General features: G+C 49.4%; 15 protein-coding genes across 15 annotated transcripts; 7 read left to right on the top strand and 8 right to left on the bottom strand.

Moving 5' to 3' along the window:
* Nucleotides 1-34: 34 nt before the first annotated feature.
* On the top strand, nucleotides 35-4999 carry KL928_002964 (uncharacterized protein; the record flags this gene model as incomplete). Its single annotated transcript, XM_043203498.1, has 1 exon — nucleotides 35-4999. The coding sequence occupies one exon, from the start codon at nucleotides 35-37 to the stop codon at nucleotides 4997-4999; it is 4965 nt and encodes a 1654-aa protein (XP_043060118.1).
* A 417-nt stretch (nucleotides 5000-5416) lies between these two features.
* On the bottom strand, nucleotides 5417-6232 carry KL928_002963 (uncharacterized protein; the record flags this gene model as incomplete). The annotated part of the gene is made up of 1 exon (XM_043203497.1): nucleotides 5417-6232. One exon carries the CDS (start codon nucleotides 6230-6232, stop codon nucleotides 5417-5419), a length of 816 nt encoding a protein of 271 aa, XP_043060117.1.
* An 86-nt stretch (nucleotides 6233-6318) lies between these two features.
* KL928_002962 (uncharacterized protein) lies at nucleotides 6319-7203 on the bottom strand (the record flags this gene model as incomplete). Its single annotated transcript, XM_043203496.1, has 1 exon — nucleotides 6319-7203. One exon carries the CDS (start codon nucleotides 7201-7203, stop codon nucleotides 6319-6321), a length of 885 nt encoding a protein of 294 aa, XP_043060116.1.
* An 856-nt stretch (nucleotides 7204-8059) lies between these two features.
* On the top strand, nucleotides 8060-9817 carry KL928_002961 (uncharacterized protein; the record flags this gene model as incomplete). Its single annotated transcript, XM_043203495.1, has 1 exon — nucleotides 8060-9817. The coding sequence occupies one exon, from the start codon at nucleotides 8060-8062 to the stop codon at nucleotides 9815-9817; it is 1758 nt and encodes a 585-aa protein (XP_043060115.1).
* A 728-nt stretch (nucleotides 9818-10545) lies between these two features.
* KL928_002960 (uncharacterized protein) lies at nucleotides 10546-11703 on the bottom strand (the record flags this gene model as incomplete). Its single annotated transcript, XM_043203494.1, has 1 exon — nucleotides 10546-11703. The coding sequence occupies one exon, from the start codon at nucleotides 11701-11703 to the stop codon at nucleotides 10546-10548; it is 1158 nt and encodes a 385-aa protein (XP_043060114.1).
* Nucleotides 11704-11790: 87 nt separating this feature from the next.
* On the top strand, nucleotides 11791-12699 carry KL928_002959 (uncharacterized protein; the record flags this gene model as incomplete). The annotated part of the gene is made up of 1 exon (XM_043203492.1): nucleotides 11791-12699. One exon carries the CDS (start codon nucleotides 11791-11793, stop codon nucleotides 12697-12699), a length of 909 nt encoding a protein of 302 aa, XP_043060113.1.
* Nucleotides 12700-12712: 13 nt separating this feature from the next.
* On the bottom strand, nucleotides 12713-12976 carry KL928_002958 (uncharacterized protein; the record flags this gene model as incomplete). The annotated part of the gene is made up of 1 exon (XM_043203491.1): nucleotides 12713-12976. The coding sequence occupies one exon, from the start codon at nucleotides 12974-12976 to the stop codon at nucleotides 12713-12715; it is 264 nt and encodes an 87-aa protein (XP_043060112.1).
* Nucleotides 12977-13104: 128 nt separating this feature from the next.
* Nucleotides 13105-13797, top strand: KL928_002957 (uncharacterized protein; the record flags this gene model as incomplete). The annotated part of the gene is made up of 1 exon (XM_043203490.1): nucleotides 13105-13797. The coding sequence occupies one exon, from the start codon at nucleotides 13105-13107 to the stop codon at nucleotides 13795-13797; it is 693 nt and encodes a 230-aa protein (XP_043060111.1).
* Nucleotides 13798-13816: 19 nt separating this feature from the next.
* Nucleotides 13817-15097, bottom strand: KL928_002956 (uncharacterized protein; the record flags this gene model as incomplete). The annotated part of the gene is made up of 1 exon (XM_043203489.1): nucleotides 13817-15097. One exon carries the CDS (start codon nucleotides 15095-15097, stop codon nucleotides 13817-13819), a length of 1281 nt encoding a protein of 426 aa, XP_043060110.1.
* Nucleotides 15098-15377: 280 nt separating this feature from the next.
* KL928_002955 (uncharacterized protein) lies at nucleotides 15378-16757 on the bottom strand (the record flags this gene model as incomplete). Its single annotated transcript, XM_043203488.1, has 1 exon — nucleotides 15378-16757. The coding sequence occupies one exon, from the start codon at nucleotides 16755-16757 to the stop codon at nucleotides 15378-15380; it is 1380 nt and encodes a 459-aa protein (XP_043060109.1).
* A 113-nt stretch (nucleotides 16758-16870) lies between these two features.
* KL928_002954 (uncharacterized protein) lies at nucleotides 16871-17872 on the top strand (the record flags this gene model as incomplete). The annotated part of the gene is made up of 1 exon (XM_043203487.1): nucleotides 16871-17872. One exon carries the CDS (start codon nucleotides 16871-16873, stop codon nucleotides 17870-17872), a length of 1002 nt encoding a protein of 333 aa, XP_043060108.1.
* A 102-nt stretch (nucleotides 17873-17974) lies between these two features.
* KL928_002953 (uncharacterized protein) lies at nucleotides 17975-20386 on the top strand (the record flags this gene model as incomplete). The annotated part of the gene is made up of 1 exon (XM_043203486.1): nucleotides 17975-20386. The coding sequence occupies one exon, from the start codon at nucleotides 17975-17977 to the stop codon at nucleotides 20384-20386; it is 2412 nt and encodes an 803-aa protein (XP_043060107.1).
* Nucleotides 20387-20536: 150 nt separating this feature from the next.
* On the bottom strand, nucleotides 20537-21690 carry KL928_002952 (uncharacterized protein; the record flags this gene model as incomplete). The annotated part of the gene is made up of 2 exons (XM_043203485.1): nucleotides 20537-20702; nucleotides 20954-21690. The coding sequence occupies 2 exons, from the start codon at nucleotides 21688-21690 to the stop codon at nucleotides 20537-20539; spliced, it is 903 nt and encodes a 300-aa protein (XP_043060106.1).
* Nucleotides 21691-22032: 342 nt separating this feature from the next.
* Nucleotides 22033-23727, top strand: KL928_002951 (uncharacterized protein; the record flags this gene model as incomplete). Its single annotated transcript, XM_043203484.1, has 1 exon — nucleotides 22033-23727. The coding sequence occupies one exon, from the start codon at nucleotides 22033-22035 to the stop codon at nucleotides 23725-23727; it is 1695 nt and encodes a 564-aa protein (XP_043060105.1).
* Nucleotides 23728-23779: 52 nt separating this feature from the next.
* KL928_002950 (uncharacterized protein) lies at nucleotides 23780-25599 on the bottom strand (the record flags this gene model as incomplete). Its single annotated transcript, XM_043203483.1, has 2 exons — nucleotides 23780-25505; nucleotides 25589-25599. 2 exons carry the CDS (start codon nucleotides 25597-25599, stop codon nucleotides 23780-23782), a joined length of 1737 nt encoding a protein of 578 aa, XP_043060104.1.
* Nucleotides 25600-25629: the final 30 nt, after the last annotated feature.

Here is a 25629-nt window from a genome sequence, read left to right as displayed (position 1 = left end):
TTGAAAACTAAGACCAGCAGCATAGCCTGGAACCATGTCCAAAAAAGACAAATACGTCTCCAATATAGACGCAGGCATTTTGCAGCAATTTTCTGGATACCTGGATGCTCTGGACAAAAAAGAAGAGCCAAAGCCTGAGTCATTACAGAGTTTTTCCTCGTTCCTAGAAACTTCTCAAAATTTAAATGCTCTTGTTCTAGCTTTCTCCTATTATGCCACAGTTAATGACCATTCCGGTCTATCGCAGACATTACAAAAACTTGCAAGGCTGATCAAACTTGGAAATTGCTATCAAGAGCTTCACAAACCTTGCTCTACGCTGATACAGGAGATCTTATCAACTCACAATATTAAGATATTTTACAGATGTCTCAATAATCAAAAAGGAGGAATAACAAATCCTGCACTGAGGCTACTTTCGTCGTCATTGGAGTTCAAAAAAGGAGCATATGTGGATCTGTTTCTCGACAATTTCGACCTATCTTTGAAAGTTCTTCCTCAGCTTCTTATACCAACAAAAGCAGAAATGGAGGAACCGACAAGATGCAAGACGAAGAGTTCCATTCGCAACAATTTCATTTTGTTTTGGATCACCCTGTGTTCACATGCCAACCCTTTGACAAGAAAAGACCTGTTGTTCAATAACAGGAAAATCACCACGAACTGGATCAAATACATAGCAACTCATGATTCCACCGACACGGTAAAACAGACACTTGAGTTCTTTGACAGATACATCATAGAGGAACGCTCCTACAAAAAGATGACGAAGTGCAAGATATTCGGAGACTATGTTCCCAAAAAGCTTCTGGAGCTATATGGCGTCGAGGCTGTTCGCGATGAGGTTCATGATTTTTTAATAAAGATAGCAACAGACCATGACTTGGGGCTTGTGTTCTCTGATGACAAAACCACAGATACGAGCGGTGTTCCTGTGACAGTTGGAGACCACACGTTCAAAATCCATAATAAATTGATATTCAGTCTGCTAGCAAGTTGCAAACCTTGGACAGATGAAAAACAATTGGATCTGACCGTTTCTGTGCTTTCTGCTATACCTGAACTAGTTCCTTGCTACAATTACAACCTCTCGCAAACAATCGGGGTGCATGATCCTAAACTTTCCGCTTTATATATTGCAGAGTCATTACTTCTCACCAAAATAATCAGATTACCAGTTGTTGAAAAAGTGCTAGGATCCGGCTCTCCAGCATCTGTTCTTGTCGAGTACATCTGTCCGAACTCGTTGAGGAGAACATCGTTTTCTAAGGCTTTTTCAACTGACATTGGCCTCGTGCGCCACATTGGCTCACAATTGATAATTGATGTGTTGCAAAAGCTTCAGGACTGTTATCTATTTATAACGGGGGATGTGCGAAACGAGGTTCTGGAAATCCTCATCAGCCAACGCTTGCCGGATTACAGTATGATAGTTGGTGCTCTTAACGACTGCTACAAAAGTGAGCCCTACAATAAGCTGCTGATTGTCAATCTACTGAAAGTGTGCGAGTATTACCAGGCTGTGCTCAACCAGACTGTGTCAGTGGCTCCTCCAAAACTGAACCTCGCACAGGAGGCCGAATTTAAGGCTATCGACCTCACAATTCTTGACAGCTACTTGAAGATTAATTCGGATTCTCAACAGAGTAAGTGGTTCAATGCAGGAACCGCGAAAAATTCGCTGTTCACAACCATTTTGCGACTGCCGTACCGGTTGAAGGAATCTGATATGCGGACTAAGGTTGTGGGTGTCATCTCAAACCTCATCGACTCGTCGCTATCTTTCACTGACTGCAGGCAAGACAACTCCGTACTGATCACGCAAGCCTACGCTCTAGTTTATGCTTTGGATCATTTTTCTCGTTACGTGAAAAACGAGGATGACATAGATGTCATTTGCAAGACATTGGATGAGGCCATTTCCAGAGTCATGAGAACGCCGTACAAGTACATTGATATTTCGCGGGAGTTCGGAAGAACCATGAGCCCGTTCTATGTGGCTGCCATTGAACAGGCCAAGTTTGCAACCACCGACAATGTTAAGGTTTGGGTGAATCTGTTGACAAGATATATGTTCTTGATTGGAGAGCCTTTGGACAGCATGAAAAAGGTCTTGTTGAAGTACTGGTCGGACGATCATTTGGATTTTGATAATTACGAGTCGTCCTTGAAGGAGTTTTGTTCCAAACTCTACGCCGATGAAGACGTGCCTTTCTTTGAGATGGTGGTCAATTACCCAATTTCCAAATTAAGAAGAGCCATTTCTAGCAAAGTTGCAATGGCAGACATCGATGCCATTGCTCTTCTTAGAAGACTGCAACTACTAGCTTCCGACGGGGCATTGACACTCAGAGACATCGAATCCGTGGCTGTTGAGTTATTCTCCAAGCTTGCAAATTATCTGGCCCAGAGAAATTTTTCGCAATACGACACATTTAATCATGTTGACCTCTTTAGGTGCAAGTACTGGAGTCCACTGTATCTGAACGGTAGCCACTCAGACAAACAGTTTTTTGTGGCTGGTTTGCTAAACGAGATGTTTTACAATCTGTTTGAACTTGACAGCTCCATTCGTTCCAAATTATCTGAATACGAAAACTATGTCCACGGGTACAAATCGCCAGCAGTAGACGAACAGCATATTCTTGCAAGTTCATTTTGGGTGCTTGATAATTTCAAGCTAGTTGAGCATTTATTTGACTCGGCGGTCATACAGAACAAAGTTCTCGAGCTGGCTGCTCTTAGAGGTGTGGAAGTGGATGCTACCGAGCTCACAAAAGTTGCAGATTTTGTGTCTGAAACAGATCTCCAATTCTATGTCACACTCGCTTCAAGGACCAAATTTGAGGAATCTCAGATTACGATTCTTGCACAAAAGGCGGAGCAGAACGAGCTGCTATACTCTGCACTAACTGCGATTTTGAGATCCAACCCTGATATAGCAGATATCTTGTTGGACAAACCAGGACCTGCTACCAAGAATTCAGTGCACGGCCTGAACTATTTGATCACGCTCAACGAACTCACAGAATCGGAGTCGCTACGCTCAGAGCTGGAAAGTATTGCAACAGAAAGGCTGCAAGAGTTTTTGTCGACCTCGACAGCCTCCAATGTTCCGACTTATGTTAAAGTTCTCGCACGCAGCACGTCCTCCAGCTTATTTGCTCGACTCATGGAGTTTGCGCCTTTCTACAACAACGCCGCTTACATTTTTAGCCCAGAATCTGCCTATTATGTGGCTCATTCGGTTGACAATATGGATGTACTCAAGCCCTGGTGCTCGAAAGCCGTTTTGTACTCCACGAAAATGTTTGCCGAAAAGGATACACTTCCGGAGAAATTTTTGACCTTTCTCAGCAGCCTTAAAGAGTTGTTGCTGAAAGTTGACATCTGGACTATTGTCCCGGCATCAATTCTCAATTCTCACCTGGAAGTGCTTCTGTCCAAACAATGGATTCGCGCAGAGGACATATTGCGGTACATTTCTTGGCTACTGATGACCACTAGTTCGAAAACCATACAGCACTCCAAACACATTCAACTGTTGATCAACAACAAAAGCAATGTGCTAAACGAGCTCCCATCAAGGTCGAACTTGTCCACAAGGTTCCGCTCAGCCCTTGTGCTCTACTATCTGGTTCAAGTCGGGCCAGTTTCCAATTTTGATGTTGCAAAACGTCTTTTACAGTTCTACTCAGGGTCTCTTCGTGCCGACGATTTGATTCTCAAGAATATTTTGATGGAGGTCGAGCAACATGTGGGACAGAGCTGGCTATCGTTTGTGGCTGATTGGGAATTCCTCGACGCCGACTCTTATGAATCGTCCACGACTAACTTTATCACAAGCAGTGCACACGGTCTTATTGTGAATCTTTCCAAGAAATTCATCGACAACTCTATTGCTAGATTTCCTGGCTCCTCCGACGATTTTGCCCTGCCAGCGGTGAACAAGGCAACGTGGCAAGACTGGGAAACATTTTTCAACCATAATTCTGTCGTCCTTGAACACGCAATCATCAGCAATATATATGAGAAAACCATTTACGATCCCGAATTTATTATGCTGTTGATTATCAACAACGATGAGCTTTTCAAGGCACAGGAAGAATTCGTGGCAGTGGACGTGCGAAGACTTGTGGAAACCAACATTTTGCAATTCATCGTGATGAATCTGAGCAATTGCAACGAGGAAATGAGACATATTAGCCGCAAAATCTTGCTGTCATGTTACTTTACGATCGACAGAGAATTAAAGCGACTGACAGAACTAAAAGAAGACAAGGCGAAGAAGGAGGGGTCTGTAGACAAAGCAAAGACGGACGTGGCCACTCTCCATCTTTTCTCCTTCAAGGAAAGACTGGCGTTCAAAGTATACTTGGGAAATCTGCTGTCTATGAAGGAAGAGTGTTCTCCCATGATCACTATAATGCTTTCTCACTTAATTCCAATATTGAATAACCCAGGTCACTATCTTTATGAAAAAGCTTACAGGTACATTTTAGGCGGGTCAAAGTTCCGTCCGTTTGACATTCCGTTGTTCAAAGCCGTCACCCAACACTTTGTCGCAGACAAGCATCTAGGCCATTCCAGGTTTGATGAAAATTACTACAAACAGCTGTCGTGGGTCGTTGTCACTCTGACGAAGTCTCTGAGTCACCAGAACGACCTCAAAGTAATCAACAGAAGTGGAATACTAGATTACCTAATGGCCCTCACCGGGTCTCCATTCTTGAGCCTCAAACATCAACAGGAAATAACTCATCTATTGCACAGGATAGCCGAACTCCCTAACGGAGCAGACCTCCTCATCAGATCGTACGGAGTGCTGAGTTTCACAGAGCTACAGAAACTTAAACTGTCTACAGACACAGTCGCAAGCAACTTCCAGCTCCTTGATTGGCAACGCTTCGCCGTCAAGGCGCACGTGATTGCCGATAAACGTGCGTACGAATGGACAAGTGAAGACTTCAGTCGGTCGGTGAAACGAGTTCTAATCTAAGGATCAACTTCCATCGCATCCTCTTGCTTTGCTTCCTTCACCTTTCTGGCCGCTTGCACCGCCTTGGTCAAGAACGATTCCTTATCGTTGCCGGTGTTCTCCAGTCGACCTCCTTTCAGAACAACATGTCCGTGAACTTTGGTGACAAAGTCTCCGTTCTCGTTGAACACAAGCTCCGACCCCACAAGTTTGGACCATTCGCCCTGATACAGGTTGCTGTTCATCTGCACCAGTGGCCTGTCCTCTGCCAATCCGCTCAGTCGAATGTGGGCGTTTTCTGAGGACGGCTCCTCAAGCGACTCGTCCAGTGCCTCCTGCTTTATAGAACTTGCATTCAGAGAACCCTTTTCGAGATTAATGTACTGGTTTGGCGGAAACTTGAGCGCAACGTAAACGTCCTCATATTCGTCGTCGTCTTCACGTGCAAGGCCTCGCATTGGCGACTTCGGCAGCTTTCTTCCGTGCCTCAATGTCCTCTTTGCTTCCAGCCTCGAATTGTGCGGTAGCAAAGTGCCAATTCATCTCAGGGCCTGCGCTAAGGAACTCTGTATTACCATTCATAGTCATGACCCAGCCATTGGTGTTCTTCTCGTACCGGTCTAGCGAGCATGTGCTGGCCTGTATCCTGGTGCTCACGCCATCTCCGCCATGCTCCACCTTCAAAAATTCCCTTGTATTCTGGTATCCCATCAGCGACATTCCAAGAGCGATCTTCAAAGCAGCATGGGTAACAAGGATCACAGAGGTGACTTGAGGATACAACGACTCAACCTTCGGTATAAACTTCTCCCAGAACAGTCTGCATCTCTCCAAAAGCTCGTCCTCTTCCTCACCCTCCAGCGAAGGAACAACCGTTTCTGGAAGCCACTCGTCCGACAGAGCTGCAAAATACTGCGACAGCACGTCGATTGTCGCGGGCTCTGGGATATGGGACCTGCTGCGTCTGTACCATTCTCCAAGCCCGCGGTCCAGGTATATTTTCAGTCCCAGCTTTTTCGCTGTCGGCTCGATTGTCTCAATACATCTGTAAAACGGACTCGAAAATATTAATTCAGGTTTAGGCTCCAGCTTGTCGGATATATAGTCTGCCAGCTCGTGGGCCTGCTCCACGCCATGGGGAGCAAGCAAAGGGTCGCTCTCGTTGTCTCCTAGCGGACTGTCCCGCTGTTGGTCTTCGGGAAGCCAGTTTTCACGGTACCCGTGCCTAACAATATATATAGTCTTTAGTGTCATGGAAAAAAGTAAATAAAATCGTGAAAAAGTATTAAAATAATATCTGCGGTGGATATTCAGATACAAGCAAATAAATCACATATTATTTATTCTTTGCTATCATCCTCCTTCTTGTCGTCTTCTTCGTCGTCGTCCCAGTCAAAGTCCTCGTCGTCGTCGGCAGGCTTCTGCTGCAGTATTTCCTTCCGTTTCTTCTCCTCTTCTAGGATCTTGGCTTTGTTGGAGAAATAGGTTTTCCAAAACACTTGTTCGTCGATCTCGTCTGGAACTAGCTCCTGAATGAGCTTCTTCAAGCTCTCTTTTTCAGCAAGGGTGTTCTTCTCCGCCTCGTCCTCTGCAGTCAGCACGTAGTCCTTGACACTCTCACTCTTCCAGTTTGTGAGATAAAGATCCTTGTTGTTTTCCAGTTCGTGCAATTGAGCCTCAAGTCTGCTCGTGGCCAAGTTCTGCGGCATGTTGAACATGATCTCGTCCTTTTTCGCGCCACCCGCCTCCTCGCTGCCGAATCTAATGCCCGTCTTATCAGCAAGAAGACTTCCAAGCTTAGTTGCATACCCCAGCGTCAGGTTCTCAAGTTTTTCTAGATCCTGGTCTAGTCCGTCCAAATATTTGTTGGTGTTCTCATTAAAATTGTGCAGCAGCTTGGCGGAACTCTCCTTGATTTCCTTCAACTCCTCTTCGTTGAGTTTACTTTGCACCTTAGCCAGATTTTTTTCGAAATTCTCCTTCGTAGCATTAATCCTATTTTGCAAATCAATCTTCTTGGTGATCTCCTTTGTGTCTGTCAAAAGATCGGGCAACTTCTTCTGGAAATTGCTCAGATACCCACTGAAGGTGTTCCAGCCAGAAACGGTTTGGGACTCTATGTTTGAGTAAACTTTGCCCACCTGCTCCTCGAAATTGTTGACCAACTCCTCGGTCTTTTGGTCCCTGTGCTCTGACTCCTGAGTCTCGGCCTCAATAAACTCCATGGCGCGTATAATCAGCTAGAGCTTAAACAATTGGTGTCACTAAATTAATTTGAGTTCGTTTTTTGGCTAAACAGGGTAAAGAGTGTATTACCTCATCGCTGACTCAGCGATGTGTGAACGGGCAGGAACATCATGGCCCTTTTAAGTTATCACCAGGAAATAGCGTGTCACTCCCCACGGGCGAATAATCTTGGCACCCGCCACAAACACCACCGTTTCAGCAAGTGGCACGATATCCACCGCCTGAGCCACCAGCCCTACAAATTCGGTTCATGGCACTTTCCTAATGAAGTAAGCATTTTACGCAGAAAAAGCAAAGACTGCTTTGCGGACTGATAATCTCAGCCCTAATTTTCGAAATCTAGATAACGGGTGCTGCAAGATTAGCCATCGTCATAGGGAAAACAACGGAGTTCGGGATCATGGATATCCACAGAAGCATCCGTGTGTTTACCTATACTTGCATCTGGAGAAACTGCCACACTCATATGATCAGGCTAACTATAAAACGGCCACGCAGTCGTATGTGCCGAGAGTTATCTACAAGGATGGAGGAAGCTTATAGCTTAATCTATTGTTTTTACATTGTCCAAGGAACCAAAAGAAATAATTAAAAAGCAAAGCCAATGTTTCTGGACGGCACTCTTATTGTTCAGAAGCACATAAATATATAATATTTTCTGCAGCCGTCTCGGTAAACGGATCTTCAGTTATTAACAACAAAGAAAAGCCTTACGAGTGCTATTTCTCCGCCGGTAACAAGATAAAGAGAGTGGACATTCCCGAATACCGATTTCAGTAGTCCTGTGGCCCAACTCCCAAAATTTTTATCCTTTGCAAGTTATCCTAACTCAATATGCTTAAAGCTGGAAACTTCGGTGAAATCAGTCCTCAGGTGTCCAAGGCCATCGACAAGGAAGCCAAGGAGAGACTGGTTCTCGCTGATGAGAGCGAGTACCCGACTCATGACATTGACATTGTTCACGACGACCACCGCTCTCGGGGTCTTCCTCTGAAAGTGTACCGTCACTATGCCGACATTCAGCGTGGCTATGAGCAAGCCAACGACTACGACGGCCTGTACATCGCGCAGAGAAACCAAATCAAGACAGATGCCCACGCTAACCTCTCCGAGGAGAAGCTGGACACCCAGCGCAAGCTCCGTCAGGCCAAGGTGTACTCCATTTTCTTCCTTATCACGACCGATATTTTGGGACCAAGCAATGCTCCATACGCCATTGCCCAGATGGGTTACGTGCCAGGTATCATTCTGTACGTCATCTTCGGTATCTTCGCAGCTGTTGGAGGGTACGTTCTGAACTACTGTTTCTGCAAATTGGACTCCAACAATTATCCGATCCGTACTTTCTCCGACCTGGCCGGAAGAGCCGTTGGCGCATGGTTCCGCTACCCCACCGCACTGTTGCAGTTCATCCAGATGATCATGAACGTCGGTCTTATTATGCTGTCTACCGGTCAAACTCTGGCCCAGATGCTTGTCACCAACCGTGGCCACAACTCCCTGTGTTTTTCTGTCGAGGTGCTGGTTTGGGCATTCTTGGGTATGATTCTTGGCCAAATCAAGACTCTGAACCGTTTCGCACACATCGCCAACTCTGCCGTCTGGATGAACGTGGCTGTCTGTATTATCACCATGGTGGCTGCAGGTGTGGAAAATAAGCCAAACTACGACCTGTTCTGGTCTAACTACGGGTGTACCGCTCCATACGATACGCTGGACATCGTGAGACACGCTGTTGCTCCAGGTACGCTGTCTGACCGTATCGGCGGAATGAACAACATGGTTTTCGCTTGGGGAGGTGCCACTGTTTTCTGTGAGTGCATGTACGAGCTCAGAAGACCTATGGACTTCTGGAAGGGTATGATTTGTGCACAATCTTTTATTCTGGTGATTTATCTGGTCTTCGGTCTGTTCATCTACTCCAAATTGGGACAATGGTCCTACGTTACCGCCAACATGGGTATCTCTAGCCACGCTTTGCAAAATGCCACCAACGTTCTTAACCTTGTGTCGGGTATGCTTGCTGCCACGCTCTATGCTAACGTCGGTCTGAAGGTGCTTTACCAAGGTTTCCTTGTTTCGGACTTCAGATTCCCTCAATTGACCACTTTCAAGGGCACCATCGTCTGGGGAATTTTGGTTGTTGTCTACTGGGCCTGCGCTTTCATCATCGGCGCAGCCATCCCAGGTATCAGTGAGTTGGTCTCCATCATCGGTGCCTTCTGTATTTTCCAGTTCTCCTACACTCTGCCATTCCTGTTCATTCTCTGTCTCTTGATCCGCATGGATGTGACTACGCCGGACAGTTTTGACCCCGTGTCTGAAAAACTTCTCAAAGCAGACACTCTGCGCAACTGGTCGCGTTGGAAGCGTGGACTCACGTACGGGGGATGGAAACGTACCTCCATCAAAGTGATTGCTTTCCTGCTTTTCCTTGCATCCCTTTCCTGTGCCGGACTTTGCTCCTACTCTGCTATCGAAAGTGCCATCGAGTACTACCAAACATCCACAGCTAGCGCATTCGGTTGTACAGCCCCTGTTACGCCAAATGTAGGATTCACCTGTGCTGGTATCACAGTCGGCGACAATTAATTGTACTCGTTTTGGACAAGATATACGACTTTAGCACATACCAAATTGTAAACGAAATTAATTTGAATAGAAATAATTAATTGTATTATTTGAATCTGATACTTTTTTTTTTGCATGCCCGAGCCGTTTACACCTCCTATCAAATTTGCCCGGGTGACCCCAACGTTTGCCCGCGGAGCGTATCCGCGGCCCATCAATTACAGATACCTGGAAACGCTCAAGCTGAAGGTCATGATCGCGCTTACCCCAACCGAAATCACCATGGAAAATGATCCATCCCTATATTCTTTCTGCTCCAAGAATAATATACTTCTCGTACACTTCGAAACCGACCACTCGGCCAAAGATAAGGGGAAAAAGAGAGGAATACCAATCGAGTCCGAACAAGTGCTCAAAATTCTCGAATTAATCCTGAACAAGGATCGCTCGCCAATATACATGTTTTGTAACAATGGAGGCCAGATTACGTCGCTCGTGGTGGCATGTTTACGCAAAATACAGCTATGGAACCTGGTTTCAATCTATGATGAGTTCGTGAGATACAGCACAACTATCAACCAGAACGACAGGGCGTTTATCGAGAGCTTCAAAGCCCGCATAAAACTGCCTTCCGCCGACAAACGTGTGGACTGGCTCTGGAAAGGCATGAGTCCTCACATCATCCAGAACCATCCAAGCATGCAATTCGTCTGGTTCGACGAAGAGCTCAAAGAGGACGCTGTGCAACTCTAGTCAAAAAGCATTCCTGCCGCCATCTCAACATTATTGTTCGTCTGTTGTAAAGCGAGCTCCGCTTGTTTCCGGTCGAAACCCATTGCCACAAGCTGGTCTACTTTGGCTGGGTCGGCAGACGACTTAGGAGTAGCAACTTTTGGTTTCTTGGTGGCTTTTTGGGCATCTGCCAGGTTAAAGATGTTACCTCCTAACTGTGACGAGGGAACAGCCTGCTCGACCATGCTTGGACACTCGTGCTCTGGCAAAAAGGAGGTGGACACATCGTCGATCACCAGCTGATTCCGTTTCAGGTCGATATTTGCTTGGTATCTTCTTAGCATGTCCAATCCCAAAAGCATTTCGACATGTGTGTCGATGACTGTGAATGTGCACGGGAAATATCCGTTTTCAATCTTTAGTGGAGCAGAATGAATTCTTCCCAGGATCTTGGTGGACCCAACTCCCCGGGCCTCTCCAATGAAACGCTTGTCGATCAGTCTCGTCAATCCTGTCTTTTCCGCCAGTGAAGGAGAGATGATCGTGGTCTGTGCACCGGAGTCAACGAACGCTTTGACAGGGGTCCCGTTCACCTCGCAGTTGATATACAGCATGTGCACACTGGTGAACGACTCCGGAGAGATCTCCATGGCTGTTCGCAGATTCTCCTCGATGGCCTCCTGGTTGATCAGCTCCATAATTTTTTTCTGACTTTCAGGATCATCAGGATTACTGTACAGTTGAGCTAGCTCTTTTTGGTGATCTGCCTGTAATTGGCGCTGGTTCTCGACCATCTTCAGTGCCAGCTCTCTAAATCTTGCGGGATTGTGCAGAGCGGCCCTGGTCTCTGGATCTAGTTGGCTCTGGATCTGCGGGTTGGAGAGGTATTGCTGGCGAACGGTCTCCAGTTGCGCATCCAGAAATCCAAGTTGAGGCTGTTGCGCCGGGGCTGATTTTTTGAGGATCAGCAAGTCGTCATCCTTGAGTCCAAGGTCTTTGAGCGTACCGTTTTTTGAGAGATCTAATTGTTTGCCGTCAAAGACAAGCACCTGTAGATTTTCATCGATATTCGACTCGGATTTCAAGTAAGCCTTGAAATCCGCAAACTCGAGCTCTTCGGGCAGATCTGCCGTGATAATCTGGTCCGTATCCTCGACAGCAATGGTCAAATTCATATCGCTTGTTCTTCGTGGCGATCTGGGGAAATTTTATTTATCAGCTACTTTTTTTTTTTTTTCGCCACTGGTTACGCTCTTATAACAATGAAACGGGCTGCAGCTGTGGCCTCCGAAGGTGGCAAAACCGCTGTGAAGAAGGCAAAACTCATCCAATTGGAGGAGACGTTTCCGACACTTGACTATTTTGACCAATTCCGAGACACAAAGGTGGACCCTGAGAATTTTGTCAAGTTCGAGGAGACCAACACCAAGGAGGCCGTAGAGGGACTGAAATATATTCTGTCGAAGGATCCAACATTGGAGCCATATCTTACGAAGCCGTTCCACTCTTATCTGAAAGACGTGGGCGGAACGAAACCCCTCAAACACTATTTCGACAGTCTAGTCAGCGGAATGATTTCGCAGCAGATCAGCGGAAAGGCAGCTAAAGCCATCAAACAGAAGGTGATTGACACGCTGTCCAGAGACAACGAGCTTCCGGACCCGGAGATCTTTGACTCAAAGTCGATAGAAGAGCTTCGGAGCTGTGGTCTCTCAAATAAAAAAGCAGAGTTTGTGAAAAGACTAGCCAAGGCTTTTATCGAGTCGGAGGAGGTGCCGCCGGAAGGCGTGAAATTTTCGCAACTGTACTTCCAAACCAAGGACGATATAACCATCAGTCTCGATTTACAAAAATTTAAAGGCATAGGGCCGTGGTCTGCGTCCATGTTCCTCATGTTTGCGCTCCAACGGTACAACATCTTTGAGGTCGGAGACCTTGGGATACGGCGAGGAGCCACTGTGTATCTGTCTGAGCGGCCCGAGCTGCTGGCCGAGATAAACGCGAAGCTCAAGGAGCTAGATCTACCCAAATTGCCAAAGTCGTCGCAAAACTCAAGGTACGCATCTGACCACGCGATAAACTGTCTGGCACACCAGTTTGTGCCGTACAAGAGTATCTGGATGCTTCTTCTATGGCGCATAAGTGACACGTCCATCGATGCATTGGAGTAGTGTACATACGGCTTTAATCTAGCTGTTTCGTGGCTGAGCTCGTTCTTTCGCCAGAGGGCACCAGCATGGCCAGCTGTCTGGAATTTATAAGCATTTTGGGACGTTTGGAGATCAGCTTGTCACCTTCGTATTCCTCAACGTCTTCAAGCACAACGTTCACGAAATCGTCGAACCCCACGAGTTTGCCCACGAATTCCTGGTCTGTAGTCAGCAGGATCCAGATTTTCGACCCAATACACTTGTCAATCAGCTCCAAAGGAAGCACTATGTCCGACATGTTTAGCAATAGTGTGAATAAAATTGACGGATTTATTTCACCAAACTTTGTGCCCCGCCACCACCGCCACCTGGAATTTCCAACAACTTTAAAAAAAATGTTATCTATTTACAGCACTTACTTCCTCCATGTCATCCATCGAGTCAACAACAGAATCGTCGAGCTCTGCATCGTCCCAGGAATCCAAACAAAAGCTAGACAGCGGCTCCAAACAAAAGCCTGAACACCTCTGTATACGGCCGCTCACGATCTACGACTGGCAGCAAGTGGTGGAGTTAGAGGCTCAGGGATTCCCCGAGCACGAGAGATGCTCGGAGGAGAAAGTCAAGTATCGTCTCACGGTGTGTCCGGAGCTGTGTTCCGGGCTTTTTGTGAGGGAGTTTGAGGAGAACGCCGCGCAAAACGACAGTCCTCCTCCGCGTTCTACCATAGTGAATGAAAAGCTCATTGGACACATTCTAGCGTCGAAGACGTACGATTCCACCATCACGGAACGGTCGATGGCTATCCCAAAGGACGAAAATGATTTGCAGAGCGGCCACGTCGAGACTAGCCGCACGATCGGCATCCATGCCGTGGTGATCGACAGCCAGTACCGGGGATTGAAACTCGGGTCTCTTCTGATCAAGGACTACTTGCAGAAACTGAACCAGCAGTATGTGGCGGACAAGGTGGTTTTACTTGCCAAGCCCCAGGTGACGCCGTTCTACCGCGGGCTGGGCTTTGTGGACGACGGCGTGAGCTCGTGTCGGTTCGCGGGCGAGGAATGGCATGACATGCATTGTGATCTTACACACGAAGAGGAGGACGAAGACATGTAACAATGCTTGTGGGAGTCTATTAGAAGTATGGGTCGAACAGTCTTTTGAGCCAGTGATTGCGGAACACTCTCATACCGTACGACGAGCCGCCTTCGAAGTCGCCGCGCAGTCGCGCTTTGACAAAGTTGTGCTCCACTATTTCAAGACGCCGTTTGTAGATGGTGAAACTAATAATTGCGTACGCCAATCCTATGATCAGGTCCAGCCGCCAATGGTGGTCCAGGTACATCGTGGCCCACCACTGTAGAATGACAAATGCGAACATGCCGGCCTTTGGGAACCACCATCTGGTGTAGAACGCGACGAAGAGCGTGCATTGGACCGCCATCGCCGAGTGCAACGACGGGATGGCTCCAAACACAATCGGGCTCTTGTGGAACCCGTCGGAATTCAGATGCGTGCCAAGCGCAACGTCCACACGTGTCAGGCCAGCGGCGTATCCGGGCATATCATAGTTCGCGGCGGCGTCCTCCCCGTACAAGAAGATGAACCACGGAGGAGCGTTGGGAAAGAGCATGTGTGTGATGACGCCAGCAATATTTTGCGTGCCAAGAGCGAAGGAAAACCACTTGATCGCGCCCGGCGCCTGGAAAACATAGAGGTAGATGGCTGTGAACAGCGGTGCGAAAAAGTGGAGCAGCACATATGAGAACCACGCCAGCAAATCCCGTGCAGTGGTCTGGGGGTAGATCAGCGCGTGATCGATGTTCAGGATTGGCCAGCACAGGGCTAGAAAGAGCACGGGAGCAGAATAGATGCAGGAGACAGGAAGGTATGTTGGCTGGGCCGACGAGGCGAGGGGCAGATCTGTCGAGGAGGCACTGGACCCGCTAGACCCACTGGACCCCACCGAGACGGTGCCAGTCTGCGACAGGTGTGTCATTTCGACATTATTCACGAACTGGTTTTCTTCGTCGTTTTTTGTCGGAATGACAAGCTCGTGCACCTCCTGGCTCGACTCAAAGCGGGCGCGGCGCGGGACTTGGTAGAAATAGCTCCACAACAAATATGAACACGTAAGAATCAACAGGAAGGACAACCACGCGGAGAGTCTGTGGACGTCAAAGACAAACGAATCCAGCGACATGGCCAGTTTCACGTGAATCGTGGGCCGGATCTCGTTCGGGACGATTCCGGCATTCTTGAACATCAGCAACCATATAAATACAGGCGAGAAGTTGAGTGCAAAATTCAGGAGGAGTCCAAAAAATGATCTCTTGTTCAAAGCCTGGCTTAGCATGTGCCGTGCAAGCTGGAACAAGAGTAGGGGTAATCGAAGAATCAACGACACGGACGACATGGCTATGTGGCTGGCATGTAAACCCGATGGTTGTGAGATGGTGGACGGCACTGGGACAGTGTCTCTGATGCGATGATTTTGTTCCTAGATGGAAATTTTTTTATTGATCAAAATTCGGTAAGCCTTGCAAGATAGCAAAAAGAATACCGAGCTGCATTCGCACCCTTTTTGACCCTTATTTTATTATTTTATTTTTTTCGGCCGTTATTTCTTATTTTTTTAGTTCGATCTCGAGATTATCCAGATCCAGTAGCGCGTTACTATATATGCTCCATGTGCGTCAGTCCTCCACGCCGATCCCCGCGTTCGTCTTGAGCTGCGGAACAGACGTGATTCGGGCGTCCAGCTGTCCCGTGAGCTGCGGGTTGTACAACTGCGTGAAAAATTGGCCAGCTCCCTGGGTGAACGACTCGGTGCTTTGGCCTTGCGAAAGCATCTGGTTCGTGTACCACCACCCCATCCCGTCCCAAATCCTCGACCGCCACGGCACAACGTTCGCAAACGTGTAGATAACCTTCACTATATACTCGTACTCGTCCAGGTCGGGCTGTGCTTTTCTGGTCTTGAATTCGTTGATCATGTTCGTGTAGTTCTGCACGATGGTAAGGTCGCTGTTTTTAGTTATGAGGGAGTTGTAGTCGTCCGAGTGCCTTCTGTAGTCGATAACCAGGCCCTCGATCACCGCAGAGAAAATTTTCTGCGCGTCGTAGTGGATCGTGACGGTGTCTGTCTTATTAATTTCAGTGGCCGGAGTGCTGGCCATGGACGCGCGCGGGGTGTCCGTGTTGACCGACGTGGACGACAGTATGGTTGTGGTGGTGACATACGTTCCTGTGCTCGACGCCATCGTCGAGGAAGCAGCCTCCGAGGGCCCCAATGTCGCGGCCGTGGTCTCTGTGTCTGCGTCGGAAACATACACCCACGGCTGGTAGAATGTCGTGGTGAAGTAGTCTGAATTTGCTGTTGGTGTGTCGTAGAGCATCTGGAGAACCAGGTACGAGCTTTTGGCCTCCTCGAGAATGCGGCCGCTCCACGGAAGCTGGCTCAAATATGCCAGCAGAGTGTCGCATTCGAGGTTCACTCGCAGAAGATCGGACTCCGTGGAGTACGCACTGACCATCTCGTTGAGGCTGGTTGCAAAGCCCGGGTTTGTGATGGCCATGCTGTTGTATTGGCGGCCGTACGTCGCAATATCGTAGCAGAGCGCATTGCACTTAGCCAGCTTGTAGTATGTCATGTATGTGGCCGACTGGTCGTCTGGGATGATGATCTCCGTGTCCCAGCTGGTCTGTGACGACGTGCTGGACGGAAAAGTCAAAAGAGTCTCTATAGCGGAGTCGACAGAGGTGAAACTGGTATAGTATTTGGTGGCCACCGAAAGCACGTATTGTTGGGCAGTTGAAGGCAGTTCCGAGAGCATGGAGGTTGCATATTCGACAATGGAGGTAGCTAGCAGATGGTCAAAAAACAGGTTGTTGTCGTACTCGCTGGCCAGCGACGCAAATACCGAGGCCTCGGTGCTGGGGAAATAGGACGTTTCATGACTATAGTAGAAATAGTCGCGCATCGCGAGACCCACGGCATAGTTGTAGTCTGCTTCGGCCACAACGCTGTTGATACACGCTCCAAGCAGTGGGAACAGCGCAAAAGCTAAAAGCATGGGCAGAGCGAGATCTGGCTGGAACGGTTGAATTAATGCAATTTCCAATCTGGCTCTCGTCGGTGCAGAGGTGAATAAGGTGAAAAATAAAAAAAAATTAAATAGCCTTTATTATGGACCAGTTCCAGAACACGTCGTTTGCACAGATGTTGCAGGCGCACGCGGCACAACAGCCGCAGATCAACCTGGAGATTGACAAGAAACGAATTGACGTGCTGCTCAAAATCAACACGGTCCTGCTCCAGAAGTGCCTGCTTCTCCAGCCCTACATCCTAAACAAGTCCAACTCGATGAACCCGGACTACAACCAGAGAAAAGAGACGTACCAGAATTATCTGAAGCGCATCCACTTTAATCTCACATGTCTGGCATCGATCAACGACATCCACTCCACTCCGCCTAACATGCCTAAGAAAAACTACAGTATCCCGCAAATAGTTCTTCCGCCGCCAGAGCTGCCCGAGCTCAACGAGCCTTACAAGCTTCTCAACCAGCTATATCCCGAAGCGTTGCCATTTTTCCAGAGACGCATGGAGGCAGCAAGACAGCAGCCGCAACAGATGCAGCAGATGCAGCAGATGCAACAGATGCAACAACGCCAACCTCAGCCTCCAACCCAACCACAGCCCCAGCCACAACCTCCGCAACAACAGCAACAGCAGTTCCAGTTCCGCAACCAGACGTTCCCGCAAGAGGAGCAGCACAGCCAGATGAATTTCGCCTGGAACTCGCCTTCCGACCTGCTGGCCCCGCGTGCCAAGCAGCAGCAGGCTCCCCAGCAACAGCACCAGATGTATTCGCAATTTATACAACAGCAGCTGAACCAGCAGCAGCAGAATATCCAGACGCCACAAACCATGCAACCGCAGCAGAAGCAACCGCAACAGCAACCGCAACAGCAGCCCGTCTTCAACCAGTACACTCCACAGGACTTCACTAATTTCCAGCAGCCCCAGCAGCCCCAGCAGCAGTCGTTCAACGGCAACATGGGACAGTTTGAGACGAAGAACGGCAGCTCGGTGCCCTCTGCAGGCAGCTCCATCATGCTGAGTCCCGAGCAGATCCTCGCGAGCGTCAATAACCAGCAGTCTTCGACCCCCTTAGACGGATGGTGAGGCGTCGATCGTCTCTATTTTTTTTGCGTCGTTGCGCGAATCTAATAAATATACATTTTAGACTTATTGTAACACTAATTCTCTCCCCACACTGATTTGCTGATGCCCTCAGGAACCAGCAAACCCCGCAACCTTCACGAGCTGACGGGGCTGGTGGATGAGCTGCTTGAGTCGCTGGAAGTCGGCTCCTCGAACTCCACCAAAGAGCACCTTGTGAAGGCCCTTGAGTGCATCGAGAACTACAAAGGCGTTGTTGGGCAGAGGCGTGTTTCTGAGCTCGCGGCGTCAGAGTTCGAGGAGGGCTTCATCTACTACAATGCAGCATCCAGGATTTTGAGCGATCTGATCCCAAGACTCGACGACTATAGACAGCTCAAGCAGAAACCCAGCTTGTACCAATTCTACGCAGATCTGATCAACTATCTGGTGAGACAGCGCCCCACATATGAGGCCATGAAACAGCATATTCGTGGATCTTCCGACAGCCTGGTTCTGAGGCTACAGACCCTCAAGAGCGGGACGGAGATAGCGTCCAACGGCTCGTCTAAACAGGACGTCACCCAGTTGTTCGACTCCTTCGACGCCGCCATTTCGGTTTCGCAGCTCTCAGTGCTGCTCAAACACCACTCGGAACTCGTATTGCTCATAGATCTGCGCCGCAAACGAGAATTCGAGTTTGAGCATATAGATCTCGCAGATTACATCATACAGCTGGAGCCCGTGTCAATTAGAGACAGCTACACCTGCCACGAAATAGAAAAATATTCCATGATCACCGACACAGACGAAGAGCGCGAACTGTTTGCGCAGCGAGGCCGCTTTGAGCTGGTGGTTGTTCTGGACTACAATTCCACCAAAGAGTCCAAAAGCCCGGAACTTGCGCGATTGATTTCCATACTGACGACCAAGAATGCTGGAGTCTTCCTCAAACGCAATCCCGTCATTTTGGACGGTGGCTACAAGGCGTGGTCGGAGTCCCGGTCTGCTCTGTCGTCACCAATGCATGGTCCCCGGCCTGTTTATGGACGTGATCGGTCTGAGTCTGTAAACTCCATTTCCAGCCACGACGACCTGACAGTCAAACGAAAGACATCTTACAACGAACGGGCGCTCATCAAGAACGTCGGCGAGTTTCTTTCCAGCCAGTCCAGACCGCAATCCAGCCACAGCTCTATCGAGCTGAAAACTCCAGCAGCTGTGCCCTACCTCGATATGTATACTCGCAACGGCCTCCCGTCTCCAAAACCCGAGTCTTCCATATCGTCGAGCTCACCGTCGCGGCCTTCTCCTGCATTTCTGTCGCCGGTACCTCTCCCCAGCTCGCGAAGCTCGCCGCCGAAAGCGCAGCTACCAATGCTGCCGGCGAAACCCGCATCGTCGCCAGCGCCGGTCTCCAGATCAAGCTCTGTGTTTCAGAGCTCTTTGAGCGTCATGACTGGCCTGTCAAATCTGGGAAACTCCTGCTATATGAACTCTGCGCTTCAGTGTCTGATTGGTTCCAAACGACTCACAGAGTTCTTCATTGTCGGCACATTTAAACAACACATCAACATGAACTCCAGACTGGGATCGAAGGGCATACTAGCAAACGAGTTCTCCTCGTTGCTCACAGAGCTGTACAAAAAAAGCACCCCCAGCCGCCCGCAATCAGTAACGCCTCGTCAGTTCCGCAAAGTGATAGCATCTCTCAATAGCATGTACAGAACCTTGGACCAGCAAGATTGCTCGGAGTTTTTAAACTACGCTCTTGACTCGCTTCACGAGGACCTCAACGAGAACGGCAACCATCCGAAACTGCCCGAGCTGAGCAAAGAAGAGGAGGAAAAACGCGAAAAGCTGCCAATTAGAATCGCCTCTACAATCGAGTGGGAACGGTATCTGAAGACCAACTTCAGTATCATTGTGGACATTTTCCAGGGCCAGATCATGTCACAGCTCCGGTGTCTAAATTGCTCAACCACTTCGACCACATACAACGCTTTTAGCACTGTGAGTCTGCCGATTCCCGAAAACGGCCCCAAATCCACGCTGGGCGCATGTTTTGACGAATTTGTCAAACCTGAGCTGCTCGACAACGACAATGCGTGGCTGTGTCCGCACTGCAAAACAAAACAGCGTACGCTGAAACATCTCCAGATCTCCAGACTGCCCCAGGTGCTGATCATCCACCTCAAACGCTTCAAAATGGGCAACTATCTGACAAAACTCAATACTTACATCGACTATCCTCTGGAGCTGCAGCTAGACAAGTACTGGCCCAACGTCGAGAGCGAGCTTGAGCGCATCGAGCTCAGCAGACTGCCGATCAGAGGACAAGTTCCGCCTTTCAGATACAAGCTCTACGGAGTGATCAACCATTTTGGAAACCTCATCAATGGCCACTACACTGCTTTTGTCGAGAAGGGGCCGGGCAACGGCTGGTGTCTATTTGACGACGAAAAGGTGTACAAAAATTGCGCGCCAAATAAAGTCGTCAACGGAGACGCATACATGCTATTCTACGAGCGTGTCTAATGTTCCACCTCTCCAATGGTGTATTTGCCCTCGTCTGCGCCGTTCAGGTCGATGAACTTGTCGCATTTGGGCACCTCGTTCGCAACGTGTCCAATTACAAGCGCACATCCTTTCCATTGGTCGATCAAACTTTTGCCCTTAATGATGTCTTCATTGGACATGGCACTGAGCGACTCGTCCAGAATTAATATTTTTGGCTGGTTGATCATTGCGCGCAGCAAAAGCACCATTTTCTGACTGCTCACAGGCAGGTCTTTGAACTTTGTATCTTTGTATTGCAGCAGACCGACGTTTTCCAGATACTTGGCGATTTTCTCTGTCTGCTCGGGCGTCGTCTGGGGAGGGATATACGAGCCTGTACGGTAGCCCGTCGAGATTGCCTGCTCGACAGTAAGATGTTTGGGGAAAATAGCGTGTAGTTCTGGCGACGTGAACCCGATCTGGTTGTTGGTGTCGAAGTAGTTGGTCTTTCCCGTTGCTCGTGAAACGCCATTCATTTTTATGTGTTTATTCCAAGCCTGCGGGTGGTCCAACGTGATCAGCGACAAAAGCGTGGTTTTTCCCGACCCATTCTTGCCTCTGATGTGCCATTTCTCGCCGTCCCGAACAGTCCAGTTCAGATTCTTCAAGGCATGCTTGCCCCGGTACAGTACGTTCACGTCGCACATCTCCAACAATGGTGTTTCGGAGCGATCTGAGGTCTGTTCGTGAGGATGGTAGAGCTTGGCTTCCAGCTGGCTTTTCAACTGTTGTTGCTCTTCCCTGTGTGCTGTGCATAGGCTGGTCAGTGTTCCTGCCAGATCCGTCCTGTTGCCACTCTCAACAATACCGATGCGGTCGACAATGGCCACCTTCTCTATCCACTCGGGGATCTCGTCCTCCAGCTTGAGCCCAAGACACACGGTGGTGGGGGCGCCTGTGTGCTCCAGAACACGCGACACGGTATTTTTCGCAACAGGGTCCAGCCCCAGAAACGGGTCCTCAATCATGAGCAGGTCTGGCCTGCCGTAGAGACTTTTTGCTATGCGGGCCCGGCGGAACTGTCCGTTACTGAGCGTGGTGATATACTTCTGCTCGAAGCCCTTGAGATCGACCTTTTCGAGGATCTCGTCCAGCAGCCGCGGATCTTTTTTGTGCTGTGAATTGTACGAGATGTTGGCCACAAAATCGGCCACCAGCTCGTCCACCTCGCGGTCTTTGAAAAATTCGTATCGGCTGGATAGATGAGTAAATCCGCCGGAGGAGTTGGTGGCTCCGTGGCCAAACGAGCCGTTGTTGACAAACTGCAGCAGCTCAATTCGCATGTCTGGTTTCTTTAGACGCAGCGGATACGTTCTGGCGCGCGGGTGGGGCAGAGCGAAGAAGGAGCCTTGGAGAGCCTGGAAAAACTCAGAGCGGTGCGAGTCTCCCACAACGGCCCATTTCTCGCCCTGGAAAAGCGAGAACGTGATAGGTTTTTGGAAAACGAGCGCGTCAGACTGATTTTTCAGCGTTCTCGACAGCAAACAGCCCTCCAGCCTCACGATACAGCTCATATCTAGTTCCTTACAATTAATTTGTTCTGCCAAAATTTCCGGGTACATCTCTAATAAATATTTTAAACCACGGTTTTCTGATAAACAAGGCAAAGCATCCGGCTGTATACTATGGAGAAATTTGTCTACACGAGGCTGCCGAATGCTCCTGAGGAACACCTCTCCGAAAAGGAGAAAATGGACATGGAGTTCGGCCCGCTGAGCTCGAAGGACTACCTGTACGAGGTGAGCTACGACCCAAATCAGCCGTTGAACCCTGCCGTGGACGAGCCTCCGTATTTCGTGGTCATCTTCACGTACCTGAACTACCTCATTCTCATCATCATCGGCCATCTGAAGGACTTCTTTGGAAAGAGATTCATGCCGCAGCATTTCGAAGCTGTGCTGCCGAAAAACGGATACCCTCCGTGGTACTCGGCTTTCGAGTCGTTCTACCCGCGTCGTCTGAAGAAAAGACTGGACGACTGCTTTGCGCGGCCGATCTACGGTGTTCCAGGCCGCTTTGTCAGATGCTTTGACCGCATCTCGCCAGACTACAACGAGACCTTCCTCTACAGCGGAGAGCTGAAGCCGCTGCTCAATCTATCCTCCTACAACTATCTCGGGTTCGCCCAATCCATCGGGTCTTGCACGGACGCCGCTGTCAAGAGCGTGGAGGAGTACGGCACGTCGTCGTGCGGCCCTCGAAACCAGATCGGAACATGCAACCTCCATAAGGAGACCGAGGCCTTGGTGGCTCGGTTCGTCGGTAAGGACGACGCGGTGATGTTCTCGATGGGCTTTGGAACCAACGCCAATCTGTTCACCTCGTTGGTGAACTCGAAGTGTCTCGTGATCTCGGACTCGCTGAACCACAGCTCCATCAGATTTGGAATCCGTCTTGCCGGCGCGGCCGTGAAAGTTTTCCCGCACAACGACATGGAAAAGCTCGAGCAGATTTTGAGAGAGTCGATTTCGCAGGGCCAGTCCAAGACGCACCGGCCGTGGAAGAAGATCGTCGTGTGTGTGGAAGGTCTGTACTCGATGGAGGGAAACCTCGCCGACCTGCCGGCCCTGGTGGCTTTGAGAGAAAAATACAAATTTTACCTGTTTGTGGACGAGGCACACTCGATCGGTGCTCTAGGCAAGTCCGGTAGAGGCGTCTGCGACTACTTTGGAATCTCGCCTTCGAAGGTGGACATGCTCATGGGCACGTTCACCAAGTCGTTCGGCGCGGCCGGTGGATACGTGGCGGCCAATCAGGAAATTATTGACCGGCTCAGACTGGACATCAGCACCAACGTCTACGGAGAGTCGATGCCTCCGGCCGTGGTCACCCAGATCAGCACCTCGCTGAGAATCATCATGGGAGAAATTAACGGCGACGAGGGCAAGCAGAGACTGCAAAGAATCGCGTTCAACTCTAGATACCTGCGTCTCGGGCTCAAGCGGCTCGGGTTCATCATTTACGGTGTGGACGACTCCCCCGTTGTTCCTCTGTTGCTGTATGCGCCTCCAAAAATGCCTGCGTTCAGCAGAATGATGTACGAGCGCGGCGTCGCCGTCGTGGTGGTCGGCTACCCGGCCACGGAGCTCATATCGTCGCGTGTCAGACTCTGTGTTTCTGCCTCGCTGACAAAGGAAGACATCGACAGAATCCTCACCATCTGCGACGATATCGGAGACAAACTGTACCTGAAATTCAGCTCGGGCATCTCTGGCGGAGAGAAACACCCTGGCGACTACAAAAAAGGAGTCCCTCCTAGATGGAGCCTCAAGGAGGTCTTGGAACGCACTCCAGAGGACTGCAAGAAGCCTACCTACTAATTCCGTCGGCATACATTAAATAATTCAACCGGATATACTAATTATACTATATTTACAGTTGCTGTTGCTCGCTTTCGTCTGTGCGGATCTGCAGCTCGTCCAGTCTCTCTTTGGTCAACAGTCTCTTCATTCTCGCACTTTCCCTAGTCTCGCGCTTGCCAGGACGGATCAGCTGTCTGCCTGGCCAGATCTCAAAGTCCTGCATGTATCTCTTGTCGAAGTTGAACTCCATGTGGACCACTTCGTCGGTAAGTCCCAGCTTCTCGATCGCCCAGTAATACCTCTGCGGATTGTCTTTTTTCAGGTACTTGAGCAGCTTCTGTCTTTGCTGGGTCAGCATACGTGCACGGCGGATATGAATCTTGTCCTGCGGATTCTGCTTGATGTGCTCCATGAGATTGAACAGTCTCACAGTCATGGCGGCGGCCTGGACTTCCGACGAGCCGGTATCGCCCTCGAACCTGCCGAACTCGGCCACAGCCATGGCCAGCACCCGTCTGTTCCTTTCCTGCTCGTCTGCGTTTCTCATGCTGAGTATTCGAAGCAGAATCTCTCTTTTCTCCGCCTCCTCTCTCTCGATCTGCTTCACTGTGGCCTCGTCGTAACCGAGCGTCGACACAGACTTGAGAACCTTGGATTCCTTGGCTCCGTAGAGCAGCTTGTCCACCTCCGCGAGATTAAACTTCTTCGCCAGCACGGTGGGCTCCTCGATCTCCATTTTCAGTCTCTCGATGAACGGATTGTTGGCTCTGCCGAGAACAGGATCGACCTTCTCTTTATTGAGGAGTCTGCTGCTTTGCAGCACGATGTTGTGCTTCTTTTTGTGCGATGCGATCTCCATGCGCTTCTGCTTGCTCAGCGCGGTCGCCACACGCGAGGCGTGGAACCGTCTGGCCTGTTGTTGGAAGGACTGTAGCATGCCGGTGTTAAAACAAAATGGTGAATTTTTCAAACAGGAGGGTAACCACAGCAGAGCTATAACAATTATGGGAGTGAAAATTTTTTCGTCAATTTCGCCATGAAGTACATCCAATCCTCCGAAATCCTCGACGTTCCTCAAGACGTGTCTCTCGTCATCAAGTCGCGCAACATCCTCGTGAGGGGTCCGCGCGGCGAGCTGAAGAAAGACCTGCGCCACATCGACGTCACCTTCACCAAGTTGTCCAATACACAGATTAAAATCACTGTTCACAACGGAGACAGAAAACACGTCGCCTCGCTGAGAACTGTGAAATCTATCATTGCCAACTTGATCAAGGGCGTCACTGTCGGCTTCAGATACAAGATGAGATTTGTGTACGCGCACTTCCCGATCAACGTCAACGTTGTGACCGAGGACGGCCAGGACTACGTCGAGATCAGAAACTTCTTGGGAGAAAAAAGACTCAGAAAAGTCAAGGTGTGGGAGGGCTGCAAGGCCACCATCTCCACCGCCCAGAAAGACGAGCTGATCGTCGAGGGAAACTCTCTCGAGAACGTGTCGCAGACGTGCGCCGATATTCAGCAGATCTGCAGGGTCAGAAACAAGGATATCAGAAAGTTCCTGGACGGTATCTACGTTTCCGAAAGAGGCCACATCGTGGAGGCCTGAACATATAGTTTGATGAGATTTGTCGCCAAATTGTGCTGAGAGCGCCGGGTGCCTCTCAGTGCTGCGAATCGTTGCTTGCCGCGAAAGACGGCTCTTTACGATTACGCAAGTAGTTTCGCAAGTAGTCTCTGTAGCCTGTGTGTCTGGTGTACGTCCTGGTGTAGTCTCTCTGTAGCGTCTTTCTCTTCTCCGGTGTCAGGTGTGCTTATTTTTGTCAGCCCGGCGATTGGCCAGACCGGCCATTTTTACTCGATCTGTGACTATGCAGACTCTGGGCCCATTTATATGCTAACTAATTAGTAAGTGGTGGC

The sequence above is a fragment of the Ogataea angusta genome, assembly GCF_019207475.1.
Source record: "Ogataea angusta isolate 61-244 chromosome Unknown 61-244_NODE_5_length_850226_cov_91.758892, whole genome shotgun sequence".
NCBI classification, from domain to species: domain Eukaryota; kingdom Fungi; phylum Ascomycota; class Pichiomycetes; order Pichiales; family Pichiaceae; genus Ogataea; species Ogataea angusta.
Note: the sequence above shows the minus strand (reverse complement) of the source record. Positions and strands in the feature narration are given on the sequence as shown.